A 16,215-nucleotide genomic window follows, 5' to 3' on the forward strand; every position below is an offset into this window, starting at 1 on the left:
GCCTCTTGTATTTGTAATTCCCTTTTCTTTTCCCTTTTTCATCACACTCACACACCCCCGATCCATCGTCATAAATCAACGCACTTATTTTTGAAACAAAGGTGATATCAGAGGGAGAAATGAGAGAAAAAGATTTTTGAATTAAGAAAATGAGGCACGAGGCTGTTTTTCATGGGGAGGACATGGGTGAAGAGAGAAAAATAGAGTGAAACTTTGTGAATCCACACTTTTCAGTCTGTCGGCGTTGAGAAGTGGTAAGATCTTAGAAGGAAGTATGAGACCTAAGTTATGGAAATGAATTTAAACACCGTTTTTTCTTTTTTTTTTTCTTTTTTTTTCCACGATTCGGATTACAATTCAATATTTTTACTAGTTTTTTTTTTTCACAAAAATTTGAATTTCAACTCGATTCTTTTATTCTTTTGTGAAATATAAAAGCCCTGTCCTCTCAAAAGGAGTTGTTGCAGGAGCAATGGTAATTGTGAAAAACAATAGTCAATGCTATATATAACCATTAGTCAACATTCACTACTCGTTTTCCCCCCTTATCAATAACAATCTTAATGTCCATCTCTAATCGCTAAAAGACCAATAATAATTAGGTACTTTTCTGTGGATGAATAGTTTCTCCCTCCGGTCACTTTTACCTTCACCGCGGTTGTTAAAGCAGTAAGTCAATGATGCATTTCTTTCTTCTCTTTTTAATACACCCAGAATTCAATACTTAAGAGACGTTTAGATGGGGGATTCGTGCCATGATTCGTGACCCGCTACAGTATTTTGTCTCATAAAAAACATACGTAAAACGAGAATTCACTTTTACCTTCACCGCGGTTGTTAAAGCAGTAAGTCAATGATACGTTTGGATAGAGAATTCGTGCCATGATTCGAATCATGATTCGTAACTCACTACAATATTTTTATCTCATAAAAAACACACGTAAAACAAAAATTATTTTGAATTATGAGTCTAAATTTATAAACCAAACGTGCTCTTATTGTGCAATGTGAAAGTGTACAATAGTATGAATAAAGAGTAAACCGTAAACCCTTCATTTAAATAGACTTGAGTCATGTCATTTACGTTACATCAATAAACTACGAAATTTCCAATGGACGAGAGAGACAAAAGAAAAAAAAAACAAAAACAAAAACAAAAACAAAAAATAGGAGTATTTCTATTTCATTCCCATCCCATTTTACCAAACATTGTACTAAAGCAATTTCAATTTTTTCTTGAACACTCATCTGTCCTTCCCTTTTTCCATCTCTTTTACCAGTCTTAGGAAGCAAGAAGCATATATATAAATATAAAAGTTAAAATCACTACAACATCAATCTCTCAAACAATGAAGTTTTCACCCAAAATTTTCATGCCAAAATTCCATCACTCGGGAATAAAACCCACAACATATATATAAAAAAAAAAAAAGAGGAATCAAATCAAAATCTCTCGGCCAATCTAGCAGTAACTGCTCTTAGTTTCGAGTACACCTTCCCAGCAGGGGAACCTAGAATTAGGTTGCAAAGTGAATCCCTTGCAACCTTAATATTCGCAAAAGAACCCAATATGTGAATCTTTGTATCAGCAATCACTATTCTTGTCTTTGTAGCATTCTCAATTGCAAACTTAGTTTTACCCCCTTTACCCGACAATCTTCCAATGGCGCGGGACAAATGCTCTCCTCGAAGCGTCTTGACGTCCTTGATCTCGAAAGACTCAACGTAGAGCTCATCCAACCGCAAAAGCGCGATAGCATCCACCAAATCAAAACCGAGCATGAAGGCGTGCAGAAAATCTGCGCACTTCTGCAAGTTACTGATGTCGGGTGTGTCCTGTCTTGTTTTCAGCTCCACCTTACGAGCCTTGAGGTTCATGCGGATGTCGATCTTCATCTGCTCATACACCGGCGTGTAGATGTCCATCCAAGCCTTCTTCAGGGGCGAGTAGCGGTGCGGCGGGACTGAGACCTTCCGGAACTGAACTTGGCCGTCTGACATCTCGTGAGCCTTTAGAGGCTTGAACTTCGGTTTCGGTGGCAAAGTTCTGGCCACAGATGGAACTGCTTCAACTTCCATTGCAGCAGAAGCTTCGTTATTCTGCATCTTTTTTGAATCGAGTTTGGTTCACCACAAGTTTCTCCTAGACCTAGATACCAAATATACAATCATGAACTCTTATCAAACAAAAAAATAAAAAATAAAAAAATTTAACACAAATAAAATTACTAATCTTAATCCAATGAAATGAAAATGATTTAGCTCTCAAGTTCCCCAAGTCTGAAAATTACAACTCAAAGTATTTACTTTTACCCCTTAAAGACTGAATTTTTAATTTATCAAGGAAAAAAAAAGTGAGATTCAAATGAATATTAATTTCCTAATTATAACATAAAAGAGCGAGAAAGCTAAGAACAAGCATAATCCACAGAGGAAATTAAACATCAATTTAATTACCTTTTTCTCAAAGATTAAACTTTTAAGCTGAGAAAGCAATCAAAACTTTCAAGAACAAAATTTCTCAATAAAAAAGTGAGATTCATCTTAATTTTAATTTCTCAATTACGATCGAAACTAAGACCGAGCTGTTTATTATATCACAAATAAAGATATCAAACATCGCAAGAGTATTGGCCATTTTTTGCAGAAAAAATGTAAAAAAAAAAGGAAAAAAGAAAATACCTGAAGGAGGTTCAAAGGAAGCAAGCGAGTTATGGAGAGCGGAGATCCGCCGCAATAGAGGCCGAGAACCGTCGTCTCTGCGTCTGCGTTCGCCGGAGGAGAGAGAGGGGAGAGATAGAGAGAGAGAAACAAACGGCTCCGAACTGAAAGAGGAAGAAAAACCTTCCAAGGGTTTAGCTCTTATATGGTGGGGAAATAGTTTGGGTGCCCTTTTTTGCATCACATGGGGTGCGTCTAGCAATAAATTGGGCTTATCAAGGCCCAAAAAAAAATATTCGTTTTTGGGCCCGTTTTACATTTAAATAAAAAGACACAAATACCCTTATATACGCTTTAGGATATTTAAATAACTATATTAGTTAAAAATGTATTAACTAAGAGTAAAGATAAAAATTCAGACTCATACACTTTAAAAAAAATAAATAGAGCAACATATTTAACAAAAAGAAAAGGAAAAAAGTAAAAAAAAAAAAAAAAACCCATTCATAGCAACGGATTCAAGTTAAAGAAAAGAAAAAAAAAATTCAATAGAGCAACTTATTTAACAAAAGAAAAAAGTAAAAAAAAAAGAAGAAAAAGAAAAAACCAACACAGATTGTGAAGTGAAGTTAACAGCATATACAAAAAAAAATCATCAGAAAAATCTGTCAAAAATTTATTGAAGATTATTCACACAATACCTCCAAAAAAGTTTCACAAAAAATAACCCACAAAATTAAAGAAAAAAATCATATCCTCGGGGTGGCGGCAACAAAAAGTCGGGCGACGGCATGGTAGAAGGGTGGCGGCGGAGGCGTGGTCGACATAAGGGTGGCGGCGGATTGCTAGACAGAAGTGCAGCGGCTGGTTTGGAAGAGATGAGTGAGAGAGAGGTTAGGGTTAACTTATCGTGGTTTTTAACTTTCTCGTGATAATAAAAAATCATGAGAAAGTGAATAACACCCTCCTATGTGAGTTTCAGATTACCCCAAAATGTAATAATGTGAAATCTATGGGTTTCACTTTTTTGGGTTTAAAAAAAGTCCAATAATTATACCAAACATGAAAACCGAGTATATGTTTGGTTCATGATTCAGACTCATAATTCAGAATCATTTTCGGTTTACATATATTTTTTCGTGAGAGAAAATACTATAGCGAATCACGAACCATGATTCAAATCATGACACGAATCTACCAACTAAACGCACATTCTCATTCATACTCTTAAGATTACCCCATACTAAATGTCCCTAAGGGTAAGTTCAAGTAATTTTTTCTTACATTTTTATATACTCTTTCGAGAAATTTTAGGAATACCACATAAAAACCTCACCTTTGTATTTATACCACAGATACTAAAGTTTAATATTTCAGCCATAAATATGAACTAGGCAAAGGTAGAAAATAAAATAAAAATAAAAATAAAGAAAGATGACACATATACAAACTTATAAAGAAAATATCCAAAGACATATAGAAATCGTAGCCTGCCATCTAATTTTCTCTTTTTTCCTTTTTAAAATTTTGTGTTAATTACGTTCAATAAGACTTCTGAAATCTAGTTATTCGACCGTAAGACTTTTTCTAGTGAATGGTTTGAAACGTGTAACTTTATATAATAAAAAGGCGATTTTATCTGTAATCCTTTTCTCTTAGAATTGTGTCCTCTTAATGGGCATGAATCCTTATGCGAAAAAGAAAAGTTATTTTGTTTCCTAATCCGACCACACCATTAGGTTTCTTGGATTATTCCTCCCTCTCCTATGTTTAACCATGTTCATATAGTTTTATAAGCCTCTGTTTAACTATATTTTCTTCCTAATTTTGCTTCTTTTTCTTTAAATGTTAATGTTATATGGAATTTCAACACAAATTGCCCTTTTTAAGGATATTTTTCAAAAATGGCCGACGTTTTGTAAAATTGTAAAAATGACCGTTTTCATTAATTTAGTGGTCAATCATTGATTGGCTCAGCAATCAATCACTGATTGACTTGGCGGTCATAATTGACTCTAATTTGTCACTGATTAACTCGACTATTCTTTATTATTATTCAAATTAGTTAAAAATTAATCAAAATTAATTAGTAATTAATCAATTTTAATCAATAAATTACATGTTTATTAATGATAATCTATTGATAAATTAATAATGAATCGGTCAATTATGATTGACTGTGGTTTATAGGTCAATCATTGAATAGACTCATGTAAACAAAATGACCATTTTCGTCAAATAAAAAAAAGTTCGACCATTTATGAAAGGAGGTGGTTAAAAAAGCCACCCCGCATAATTTCCCATCTTATATTTGCATGTGCACATTTTTGTATGTTCTTGGAGGCTCACATATCTTAGGCTAGAGGTGTTCTATGCTTTAATTATGTTAAATAAGTTAAGCGGGATTTAAGGTGTTAGGTAAAGAACATATTTTTAGTTCGAACAAGCAGAAATTCAAGTAATCACTTCCTTTTCATGCTTTAATTATTTTATCTCTAGACTAGAATTGGTGTCATATAAAATTACACTTCACAAATTGAGAAAAGAAAACAGGTAATTGTGGATAGAAAATTTCAGGCTCACGGAGAAGAATCAATTTATTCATTCTTGTTCAAATGCCAAAAAAAAAAAAAAAAAAAACCTCATTCTTGCACTATATGATGTCTACTTGTGCTTCACCACAATAGGACTTCTTACAAAATGCTTACCATCTGACCATTTCAAGTGTCCAAAGACATAATCTTTAGACTTCCCAACAGCCTTTGGCTTCACAACAATCTTGAATCTCTTCTCTTCCCCAATTCTATCAAATTTCAAGCTTTTGGGCTTAACATAAATAGAAACCCCAATTGGTGCCTTCACATATGCCTTGTAGGTGCCCGGAGTGCCGACATTTTTAAGTTTTCTAGTAACAATCACCGATTTCGAAAGATTCGGTACCGCAATTGAAGGGTAGTTGAAGTTAGCCATAGTAAATGACTTGGAACATTTGTGTGGCTTGTCTGAGAACTTTCTAACAAGAGTTTGATTGTAGCCATGAGCACATAAGAAGTCCAAGTAATCATCAATGGTTAAGTCATAGACAAGTCCGGGGTCCATAGCGCGGTTGGGTCGGATATGTCCAGCCCCGTAGGCGAAAGGAGTTTCTCTTTTCATGGATGAGTTAAGCATTGGCTCCATATTGTTATCTCGTGCTCTTGCTGCAAAAAATAGTAGATTACGGAATATAAAAGTATGTTGACACAAGCACAACAAGGTGCTAGTATGAAAAATAATACTCATCGTGAAAAAAATTCATGACATGTCACAAAATTAAAACTTAATTTGCTAGGGGTAAATAAACAAAGTAGAAAAAAAATAATAAATTTACCTTTATAGAAGTCATGCAATTTTATACACTTTATTATCATAAAAATGTTTCATTATATGTATTCCAATTTTATTGAACATGTGTTTTTCGAGTTTGATAAAAGATGATTTTTGCTCACACCGGTAGTCATGATAGCCGATTTGATTGCAGCCGGACTCCAGTCTGGATGAAGAGTTTTCAGAAGACCAGCAATCCCGGAAACATGAGGGCATGATGTTGAGGTCCCGGATTGTGCAATGAACGAAACTCTACGTGTATCGGATGTTAGATAAGTTGGTGGGGCGGCCTTGGAGTAGGCGGCAATAATGTCTACTCCAGGCGCCGTGATATCCGGCTAAAAAAAAAACAAGAAGAAAAAAATTGGAGTAGAAGTAGAACAACCCAAAGACACAAAAGATCAAAATGTCGAAAACATGAATTCGAACTCGAACCTTGAGGATTGCCGGCTCAATAGTATTAGGACCTCTTGATGAGAATGAAGCCATCAATGGGGCTGGTCTTACTCCCACTTCAGTCTTTACCCCAGTCATGTAAGCCATAGGATTCCTGAACGCATACAAGTATTTATATTGTTTTTAGAGAAGTATAATTCTTTTAACCTTCAAAAGTAAATGTGTAAAAGACGTTCTAAAATAGTTGTACTTGGAAGAATTGAGGTAATCAAGTACAAGTTTTCCATCATTGTAAGTGATATGAGAGACAGGAAGCACGTGAAGATCAGCGTTAACTCGATTGCCACTTTCAATGTCATTGGCCAAAATCATTCCGACGGCGCCGGCAAGAGCAGCCTGCTCACCCATCTCAATACTTGTCATCTCCTTCCAAAGGCAGACCAAGATTTTCCCTTTCACTTTCTTCGGATCAAGGGCTCCAGGCTTACAATATAGACTGCATAAACGCAAGAAATTTATTTTGCAAGTTCGTTATTACTGGGAGTGCCTACGAAACAAAGGATCGGGTTAATGATTAATACGATAACGATTCTTGAGTTTTCGATAGAGATGATAAATAGATGGCTACGAAATAAAAACATTTTTAGTTTGAACATAATTTCTTTTTTTTTTTTTTTTTTCCCTTTTTCAATAGATTGAATTTGCTTACGCATCTAAAGCAGACACTTTCGCAGCTTTAGCATTTGCTCCGCCGGTCAACGGATAGAACTTGTTGGATGGCAAGGCTTTTGAGGAGAGACTTCCTCCCTAGCATTCAAATTGTTTAGTGCAAAATGACATAAATCATAATGCCACAACTTCTTCGCATTATTACATGATCGTAATTGTTAAACTAAGGCTTACCTTGAGGTGTTTTTTGTTACCAAGAGCAACATAAGTTGTGAACTCGCGGTCAATTGTGCTGGCACCAACGGTTAACGTCCACGGGGAACTGTCCCATACGGTTCCTGGATCCGGTCCTGAATTCCCTGCTGAGGTGACAGCCACAATGCCGTTTTTAACAGCATGGAAGGCCCCTATCGAAATCGCCTCCTTGAAAAATTCCATAGGCTTATCATTGCCAATAGACAAGGAAAGCACATCAACACCATCACTTATTGAAGCCTCAAACGCGGCCAAAATGTCTGCATCATAGCACTCCTCATTGCCCACCGGCGGCCAGCAAACCTTGTAAGCGGCCACATGAGCTTTCGGAGAACCGCCCTTTGCGGTGCCATTCCCGTTGCCAAAAACATTTGCTCCGCGGACAAAGTTTCCGCCAGCAATGGAAAGGGTATAAGTGCCATGGCCCACATAGTCCCGGGTAGTGAACAAGGTGGAATTGTGTATAGGGGAGAGAGTTGAGTTTTTAGTCTTTAAATATGCTGCATACCCTTTGTTGAAGTACCTTGCTCCGATCAGCTTCCTATACGAATTACACTTACAATTAAAGGAAGTCTTGAGTACTCATATTGCTTCATGGTTTTCAGTCTAACTAAAACTATAATCAAGATTTAGCTATCGAAAATAGAGAAAAGTGAGAGAATTCACTATGAAAAACAAGTATAGAAAAAGCAGAAATCTTTGACAATGTACAAAAACACTGTATGTAATTGTATAATTTTATACCGTCAGATCACACTCAAATTCTATTAAATCTTTATGCTTTTTTCTTTTTTTTTTGTTTTTGGTTTTAACATGATTATGAATTGTAACAAGATCTGACGGTTCAGAGCTATGCAGAATCATTACGGTTATTTATTTTTTTCTCTACCAACAACCAAATTCTCTCTAGAAAGAAAAAAAAAAAAATATATATATATATATATATATAGATATACAGAGAAGAGAAAAAGAGGTTTGACCTATTGCAATGTACTTTATCCTTGACGCAATGCTGACAAATTCCTTGCCACTTCAATGGGACATGTCCAATCCCTTCATCACTAAAGCTCATTGACTCAGGCCAAATACCTATCTCAAAAAAAAAAAAAAAAAAAAGTTTAATATAACCCCCTAATGACACCACCCACAAAATGCCATGCTTATTTAGCAATGGATATATGTTATATTGAGATAAAATAGATAATGGAAAAAAAAAAGTAAACATTTATTATATGTTTTTGAAATATTGTTTTATACTTTATTATTGTATGCCAATTATTTCAAGAGTAGAATGATTTACTTATGCAAAAGTCAAACATTTAATCGCACCAAGTGAAAGTTGGTTTGTGATAAAGTTATATTGGAGATGCACTATATTTGGTTGGTATGTATCATATCAGAATAAAAGTGATCACTCTATTGGATTCACACATTTTCCAAGTGAAAAAGAAGTAACAATGGATCCGTACTTCTCAATGTCCGTTGAAAGATTTTTTTTTTTTTTCCCATAGTCAATAAACTTGAAAAGTTAAGAAAATTACCAGTATCCAAGTTTCCAATAATAATATCTTCACCATACCGCGCCTTGTTCCAAATAGACTTCGAAGGAATAACTCCATTTCTTTCCAACCTAAGAAAATCCCATGAACGCGTCGTATGCAGTTTCTTCCCATTGTTTAAGAAAACCGACACAACATCTGGATGCTCTTGTTGACGGAAACAAAAAGCAATTCACAAATGTGTCAAACAGAGAAAGCAGAGAAAAAAAACATAGGAAAACAGAGGAAAAACAGAGTAAAACAGAGGAAAACAGAATGGGGTAAAGATTGCTTTAGGAAAATGAAGGTCACACTTGCAATTTCTGCAGCTTCGGCATCGTCAAGAATTGCAGTAAGCCCATTAATATGTCTGGTGTACGAGTACAAGATGGCGTCTTTAGCCTTCTCATCGCTGTGCTTGAGAATTATAATGAAATAAAGGGTTAGTTCTTCATTAGTTCTTCATTTTGTAAGGAGAAAAAACAGAGATTATGAAGAAACAAATATCAAAATAAAGTACCTTCCCAAGTATGATCCAAGGAGAGTATAATGTGAAGTCGTCACGCTTTCGAGATCGACCGGCGAAGGGTTTGGACCGTGTGAGTGTGCTCCCATGTACACAATATAAGGCTACAACAAGGGAAAAACTCCAAGGCCGTTAATGGTGAAGTGTGAATTGCATTAAGAGAAAAGAAAGAAGACTATGCTTGCCTTTTTAGTTGCCTGAGTCGGCGAGAGCAACTGTGAGAAAATAACAATTGATAGAAGAAAAGGAGGAATTGTAGAATGTCCCATGTTTTTCCTTGGGATCATCTCTGTTAATTTGTAAACTTAAATCCAACTCTTTTAAGGGACAAGTATTTGTTGGCTTGATTATTAAATTAAAATATTTCAAATAATGACAATTTTTTCCTCTTGTTTTTGTTTAAAGAAATAAGGGAGAAAGAGAGAAATAGACCAAGACTTAAGATGAATTAAAATTAATAGGCCAATAGTTTACATAAGTTAATAAATAGGTCAAATTACTGTTTTCATCCATAACTTGTCTAGTTATGAACCATAACTTGACAAGTTATTGTCCATAATTGTCCATAACTTGTCTGGCTATGAACCATAACTTGACAAGTTTATCCATAACTTATCTGGTTATGAACCATAACTTGACAAATTATGTCCTATTAATTTCTATAACTAAAAATTGACCTATATACTTTCTTAAGCTTTTCATATTGGCCTATTTTCAACTATTTCTCTTATTAAATAATGACATCCAAGGTCCTACATTACTTTTAACTCTGTACACTAACACTATAATTTGTGGTCAAGTGGTAATCCTTTTCAATAGTGAATTGTTGACTATAAAGAAACTCTTTGTTGGCCATACAAATAATATGACATGTTTATGGCACCACTTTTTTGTGTCTTGGTCTATACTATTTTGCCAAAAAATGCCTCCCTTGCGACATAAACCATAGTCTAAAAATAACATTTTGAAATGAATTGCTTGACGAAGTTGTAATTAGTGGTTGACTAGTGTCATTAGATTCTTTGAATTCACTTTGTACCTAGGTAAGAATATGAGTGGTTTTCAATAAAGAAAAAGAGTTGACTAGATAATAATAATAATAATTTTTTAATATTATAAGTCAACCACCAACTGAATTAAGTGATCTGTAGTTGACTGGATTTACTTTAGATTTCATTAATTAACTAATCAACCAAAAATATGAATCATGGATTTTTTTTTTGTTCAATACCCGGAAATAAAAAAAATATAATGTCAGGCAATAACTTATAGACATATTATATTATTTTTAATAATAATGATATAGTAAAACTTACTATAAGTAAGCTTTGTAACCCTGATATATATCCTTCTATTTTAAAAATGACTTTTTCTTTGAATTTGAAAAATATGTTTCATGAAAAGTAGGTAAGAGAGGTGTATTAAAAAAGATGGGAGATGCCTCTTTTATAAAGGTAGGATGTGTCTCCCTTATTGATGAACAATCCATCTGGTATTACTCCTACCCCTTTTTTATAGGTAAATTACATTTCAAATTAAAAGAGTATACGCACTAATGTTGACTCAAATGACCTTATAGTATAAGGAAACTTAATCCCGACCACTAGCTAGTTCCACCAGTAAATTCTAATAAAATGCACATGGGGATAAAATGTGCAATCGATTCCAACAATAAAAAACCGAAGAAGCACACTAAGAATCGAGCATACATATGATTCTCTGAACAATTCCTCTACAATCGATAGAGAGTTCTGATCAATTGAGACTAAAAGGCTTAAACGACAAAGGTCACCCCGATACTGCAAAAAAAAAAAAATCCTTGTGGATGGGAAACACAATCTACATCGGAAGGTAGAGAAACCTCCTTCTTTATTACAGAAATAAAACCATAACCAAAACAACACTAACAAGGATAATTATTATTGTAATTGCTAAGTTAGCGCCGACCCTCGTAAATCTCTGGGGTGTGATCGTTTGTTCTGTGCTTTATTGTCCATTTTGAACTTCAGTTCTTTGATGATTCTGTAATCGTTGTTCTAGTTTTGTTTGCGATTCTTGTTTTCTGTCAGTTTCTTGCATTGATTTTGCAGGAGTTGTTTGATTGATCAGTTGGATCGTCATAACAGATTTAATGCAATGTTGACAGTTTCTTTATCTGCAGGTCCAAGAAATTATTTTTCAGATATTTCTGTTTGGGAAAAAAATTATATTTTCCCTAAATAGAAATGTGAAATTTAAAATTTTGGAGATAAAACTGAAACATGATTATAAGAACTTTTTTTTCTCCTTATCTGCTATGATTTCGATTTATTATTATTATTTTTTAAAAAAAGGGAATCCAACTCTGTATTTAGAGTTAGAGAAATGTTAGCATCACTCTTTTTGTCACTCTCTATATCACTTGCTGCATTCACTGTTTGACACGTGGAGTCCGCTATATCATTTTCTATTTAAATAATAATATATGTTGTTAGTGTAGTACAAGTGTTAAATATTAAATACAGAAAGTGACAGAAAGAGTGAATTATTACAATTCTAATTTTTTTAGTAGAGTAACTTTTAAAATTAATAAAATTAATTAATTAGTTAAAGTGTTTAATTAATTATTAATTTTATTAGAGCTCAGAATTATAGGGCCATAAGTCCCCAGGTCATCCTTGTAATATTTGCAAGACAACATGAATTATTGAGATTTAATTTCACTTGAAATAAATAATGAGATTTTTTAATTAAATTAATTTTGGAACACACTGTGGTGGGACCATGGGAGGTCACACACCAAGGCACAGGGAGGTGCAGGGGTGTGTGCCACAGGGTGAATCCCACTGAGATTCAATTGCTTATTCTCTTGCCTGAATCCCACTTGGAGAATAAGCAACTGAATTTGAGCTAAAATTAGAAACTCGATTAAGCAGAAATTTTTTCTCTCTCCTGCCTGCTATTTGCGCCAACCATAGGGAGGTCTGCTTGTGGTGTGGCCGGCCATATATAAAAGAGAAGGGAGAATTTTGTTTCCAAATTAAATCGGAATTGTATTTTAAATGTGATTTAAAATAGTCAATTTTTTATTGCTTTCTCTTCAAGTTAAAACAAATGGGTCCTCCTCGTGTTGTATAAATAGAAGACAATAGAAAATTGGAGAATACACTTTTTGCTCTCCTTTTCCTATAAGTGGCCGAATTTTTCTAAGAGAAAAAGAGAAGAAAAGTTATTCCAACTCCCAGTTCCTTCACATACATGCGTTGATAGTGGATGAATACAAATTAGTGAGCGATCATAATTCCATAACTCCATATTAGAGCTCACACTCTACGTCTTGTAAATTTCAAGGACTAGACGAGGAAGATTCGGGTTTTCTAAGAAAGCTTGAAGCTTGGACGACTCGTGGTTAAAGACCTAAAGTTATCCGCCTAATCGTTTGTTAAGTATCTATCCTTATAAATTAATATGATTAATTTATTATTGTATAAATTAATATATTTTATTGAGTACTCAAAAGTTTTATAATAATTTTTGTTATACATACATGCAGAGAAAAAGTTTCGAAAACTAACAAATAAACCTTAAACTCTTTGAATTTCCTGAATGTCCGAGACACCTTTTAACGTTTCAGAATTTTCAATGTCTTCAAACCGTAGAAGAAGTTCGATTCTGTTTTAATCTGTCCGGAGAACAATTATTCTTGGATTTGAAGTCGGTTTTCGAATGCCAGAAGTACATCCAAGGTTAGTCTTGAGCAAAAAATTTTAAACTGTCTAGCATGTTTTTATCTAATTCAGATACGAGTGCTACAACTATTGCATACTGAAATATATAATTAATGTGGTAATTTATATTCTAGAAATCTCATATTCTACAACAGTTTTGTGATTCATATTATAAAGTAACAGAATTCTGATTAATTTTCTTTGGAATCTATGTAATTACTTGTCTTTATGTCTTACATTAGCATAATATATTAATGGCTAAATGCAAATTTCTTTGACAGAACATAACGAAGTAGACTGGAACTCTTTGCCCTTTGAAGAAGTCTTGAGTAAGTTTCCTTTGTAATCAACTTGAAAAATATAACTATGTTCTTTATAATTAAGATTTAATTAGTCTCTCATTTACCACTTTCGCTTATTTAAGAAAAAGTGAAGTTCTAATTATGAGACTGAAATTCTCTGAAGATCAGAGTGTTTGAACTCTTGTCCTTGCTCATGCTATCTTGTTGTGTTCTATTATTTTTCTTTGTGGGCTTGTCTTCTTTATTTATTATCAAGAATGTGTTATTATCTCATTATACATTTGGATTTGTTCATTTTAGTTTTGCTTTGGAGCTGAAAAAGGTAATCTTTATTAGAATCAATAATCTATAATAGATGTGTTAATATTGTAACCTTTTGTTTTTAATCGTATAGTAAAATTTGTGAGCCAGAGAGTCTAAACTCTATTCTTTGTTAATACTAGCTTCTTGTGTTTGTGTGGCTTGACTTGTTTAAAATCTTCATTTATTATTATGTAATTTCATTTCCTCATTATTGATTTAGTAATCGGTACAGGGAAACGTGTCTAATTTATCTGAAGTAAGTAATTGCTTTTGATTGATTATCACGCAAAAGAAATATTGTTTGTATAAAAACGAAAAAGTAAAGCCAAAGAAGACCTAGAAAGAAAATGTCTGCTGTCAAAGTTCTTTAGTGGCATCGTCAATGTCATCGAGGAATATCGTGTATTCCTCAACCTCCGTCTTTATAAGTTTCCGATGTTAACCTCGATCATCGACTGTTCCATCGTGATTATCTCGATGTCCAGTATCGAGGATGTGTTACATTATCGTAAAAAACTGATAGAAACCCAATACAGATAAAAAATTATTTTCATTCACTATTGTAAATTTCTCATTTTTTAATTATTGGTAGGTTGTAGCATGTTTGATTAGCACATTGTCTTAGGGTTTATTTAGTGTTTTTAGGGTTTATTTAGGGTTTTTTTTTTTGAGTTTTTAGCATTTTTTTTAGGGTTTTAAGGGTTTATTTAGGGTTTTTTGGATTTTTAGGGGTTTTTTTTTAGGGTTTTCTTAGTGTTTTTAGGGCTTTTTTAGGGTTTTAGGGGTTTTTGGGGGTTTTAAGGGGTTTCTAGGTTTATTTAAGGTTTTTTAGGGTTTATTTAGGGATTTTTACGGTTTTAAAGGTTTTTAGTGTTTATTTAGGGTTTATTTAGGATTTTTTTGTGGTTTTCTTAGGGGTTTTTTTAGAGTTTTTAGGATATTTTAGGATTTTTAAGGGTTTTTTTTTTAATGGTTTTTAGGGCTTTTTATGACATTATTAACAAGGACAATAATAATACATAGTCGGCCATTGTCACATTTTGTGATAACCCCAATGGTGATATTTTGGAACATTATTAACAAGGACAATAACTCCATCAAAGAGTAAGAAAAAAAGTTACTTATTCATTCATTAATCAACTTTAATTAGCTTCAACGTTAATTGCATACTTTACAGATTGGCTCGTCCTCTTGTTCCATCTGTTCATGTCTTCATTTCACGAAGAAGAAAACGAACAGGTAATTATTTTAGTACAAATCAATCCCACAAATATTTCTGGTTCATATAATTGTGCAATATTGAACTATGTATATGCGTTTTCTTGTTAAAATTTGTTTATCAAGAAGTGAATGTAAAAAATTTCAATACCATAGTAACTTTTTTTTTTTTTTTTTTTTTTGAAAATTCCAATACCATAGTAACAGATTAGTTTTAGTGTTGTCTTGCAAGAAACTACTAATTAGTACTATTACATAATTCTTCTCTAAACAGCAAACAAAAATCATTTTTGCTCTCTTTTAATACCAAAGTCATCACAAGAAAAACAAAACACACGTTTATATGTAACATAAATGAATGTGTGTCAGTGGTAGGAGCTTACATGCAATTCTAGCCGAATAATAATCAAGAAATAAATATAATTATAGAGAGAAAAACAGAGAAAAATAGAGTTGAGACACTAATATATATATATATATATATGTATATATGTATATATGCTCCGTAGAATTGAAATGTGATACAGCTTCAACAACAACCTCCTTATGAAACAGGTAAAATAGAGAAGACAGTACTTAAAGCTTTTCACTCGATAAAGATTAGTGTGAATAAGTTGAGACTTTTTTCAAAACCGTGCATGAAATTCATTTCCTTATTTAAACTTCCAATTTATACATATGAGGATAGTTTTGCTAGTGTTCATATGACTAATTTATACATGCATTTTCAGCATATAATAGAAAACCTCCCCTAACTATATATGTTCCTATGATGTCAGACTGCAAATCTAGAGAAGGAAGTGAAGTGTTACTTTGGTATATATATGAACACAAGCAAAGTTTAGAACAAATTAATGGCAGAATTCCCTGAGAGGCATTAATAATGGTGGCCGTGTTGCTTATATCCTCGCAAATTGAGGTTTGGTCTTGGTTGTCTGAGTTAATCCGTCTATTGTTTAGTCCTTTTTGTTGTGAAGAGTAATTCCTGAGAAATACGACATGCGCTTTGGTCATTCAGGAACTTAATAAAACACAGTGTAGCATTCAGTTGGACTTCTCAATACATGACACGTGGCAGGCACTATTATCGGTGGAGGATTCCAGAATATATATAGCTGTCCTTCAGTTTGGTGAGAGAGAGACCAGAAGCTTTTCCTCTAGGGTTTTCAGAGTAAACGTTCTAGAGAGAGAAACAAGAGAGAGAAGCTGTGAACATTGAGAGATTTGGGTACGATTGTGTACTGGGAAAGATCGGGGTAAGAGGGTGATTTACT

The 16,215-nt window shown here is 33.6% G+C and overlaps 2 protein-coding genes across 2 annotated transcripts; both read right to left on the reverse strand.

Annotated features, from left to right (window-relative positions):
• Positions 1-1,284: 1,284 nt before the first annotated feature.
• Positions 1,285-2,820, reverse strand: LOC21406505 (RNA-binding protein pno1). Its single transcript, XM_010094070.2, has 2 exons — positions 2,683-2,820; positions 1,285-2,149 (listed from the first exon to the last, which is right to left on the reverse strand). The coding sequence occupies exon 2, from the start codon at positions 2,104-2,106 to the stop codon at positions 1,444-1,446; it is 663 nt and encodes a 220-aa protein (XP_010092372.1). The 5' UTR covers positions 2,107-2,149; positions 2,683-2,820; the 3' UTR covers positions 1,285-1,443.
• A 2,505-nt stretch (positions 2,821-5,325) lies between these two features.
• Positions 5,326-9,680, reverse strand: LOC21406506 (subtilisin-like protease SBT5.4). Its single transcript, XM_010094071.2, has 11 exons — positions 9,597-9,680; positions 9,406-9,515; positions 9,200-9,297; positions 8,889-9,053; positions 8,328-8,436; positions 7,327-7,888; positions 7,133-7,230; positions 6,674-6,919; positions 6,463-6,577; positions 6,152-6,365; positions 5,326-5,861 (listed from the first exon to the last, which is right to left on the reverse strand). Exons 1-11 carry the CDS (start codon positions 9,678-9,680, stop codon positions 5,326-5,328), a joined length of 2,337 nt encoding a protein of 778 aa, XP_010092373.2.
• Between the last annotated feature and the right edge of the window lie 6,535 nt (positions 9,681-16,215).

This window comes from Morus notabilis, unplaced genomic scaffold (genome assembly GCF_000414095.1).
Source record: "Morus notabilis unplaced genomic scaffold, ASM41409v2 Scaffold337, whole genome shotgun sequence".
In the NCBI taxonomy this organism is placed as follows: domain Eukaryota; kingdom Viridiplantae; phylum Streptophyta; class Magnoliopsida; order Rosales; family Moraceae; genus Morus; species Morus notabilis.

Excerpts from the sequence above, each read along its gene's own strand:
- LOC21406506 (XM_010094071.2), bottom strand. The coding sequence starts at position 9,680 with ATGGGACATTCTACAATTCCTCCTTTTCTTCTATCAATTGTTATTTTC. Across the intron at positions 7,889-8,327 it reads GATAAAGTACATTGCAATAG|GAAGCTGATCGGAGCAAGGT; the intron begins GTCAAACCTCTT and ends TAATTCGTATAG. Across the intron at positions 5,862-6,151 it reads ATCGGCTATCATGACTACCG|CAAGAGCACGAGATAACAAT; the intron begins GTGTGAGCAAAA and ends TATTTTTTGCAG.
- LOC21406505 (XM_010094070.2), bottom strand. The coding sequence starts at position 2,106 with ATGCAGAATAACGAAGCTTCTGCTGCAATGGAAGTTGAAGCAGTTCCA.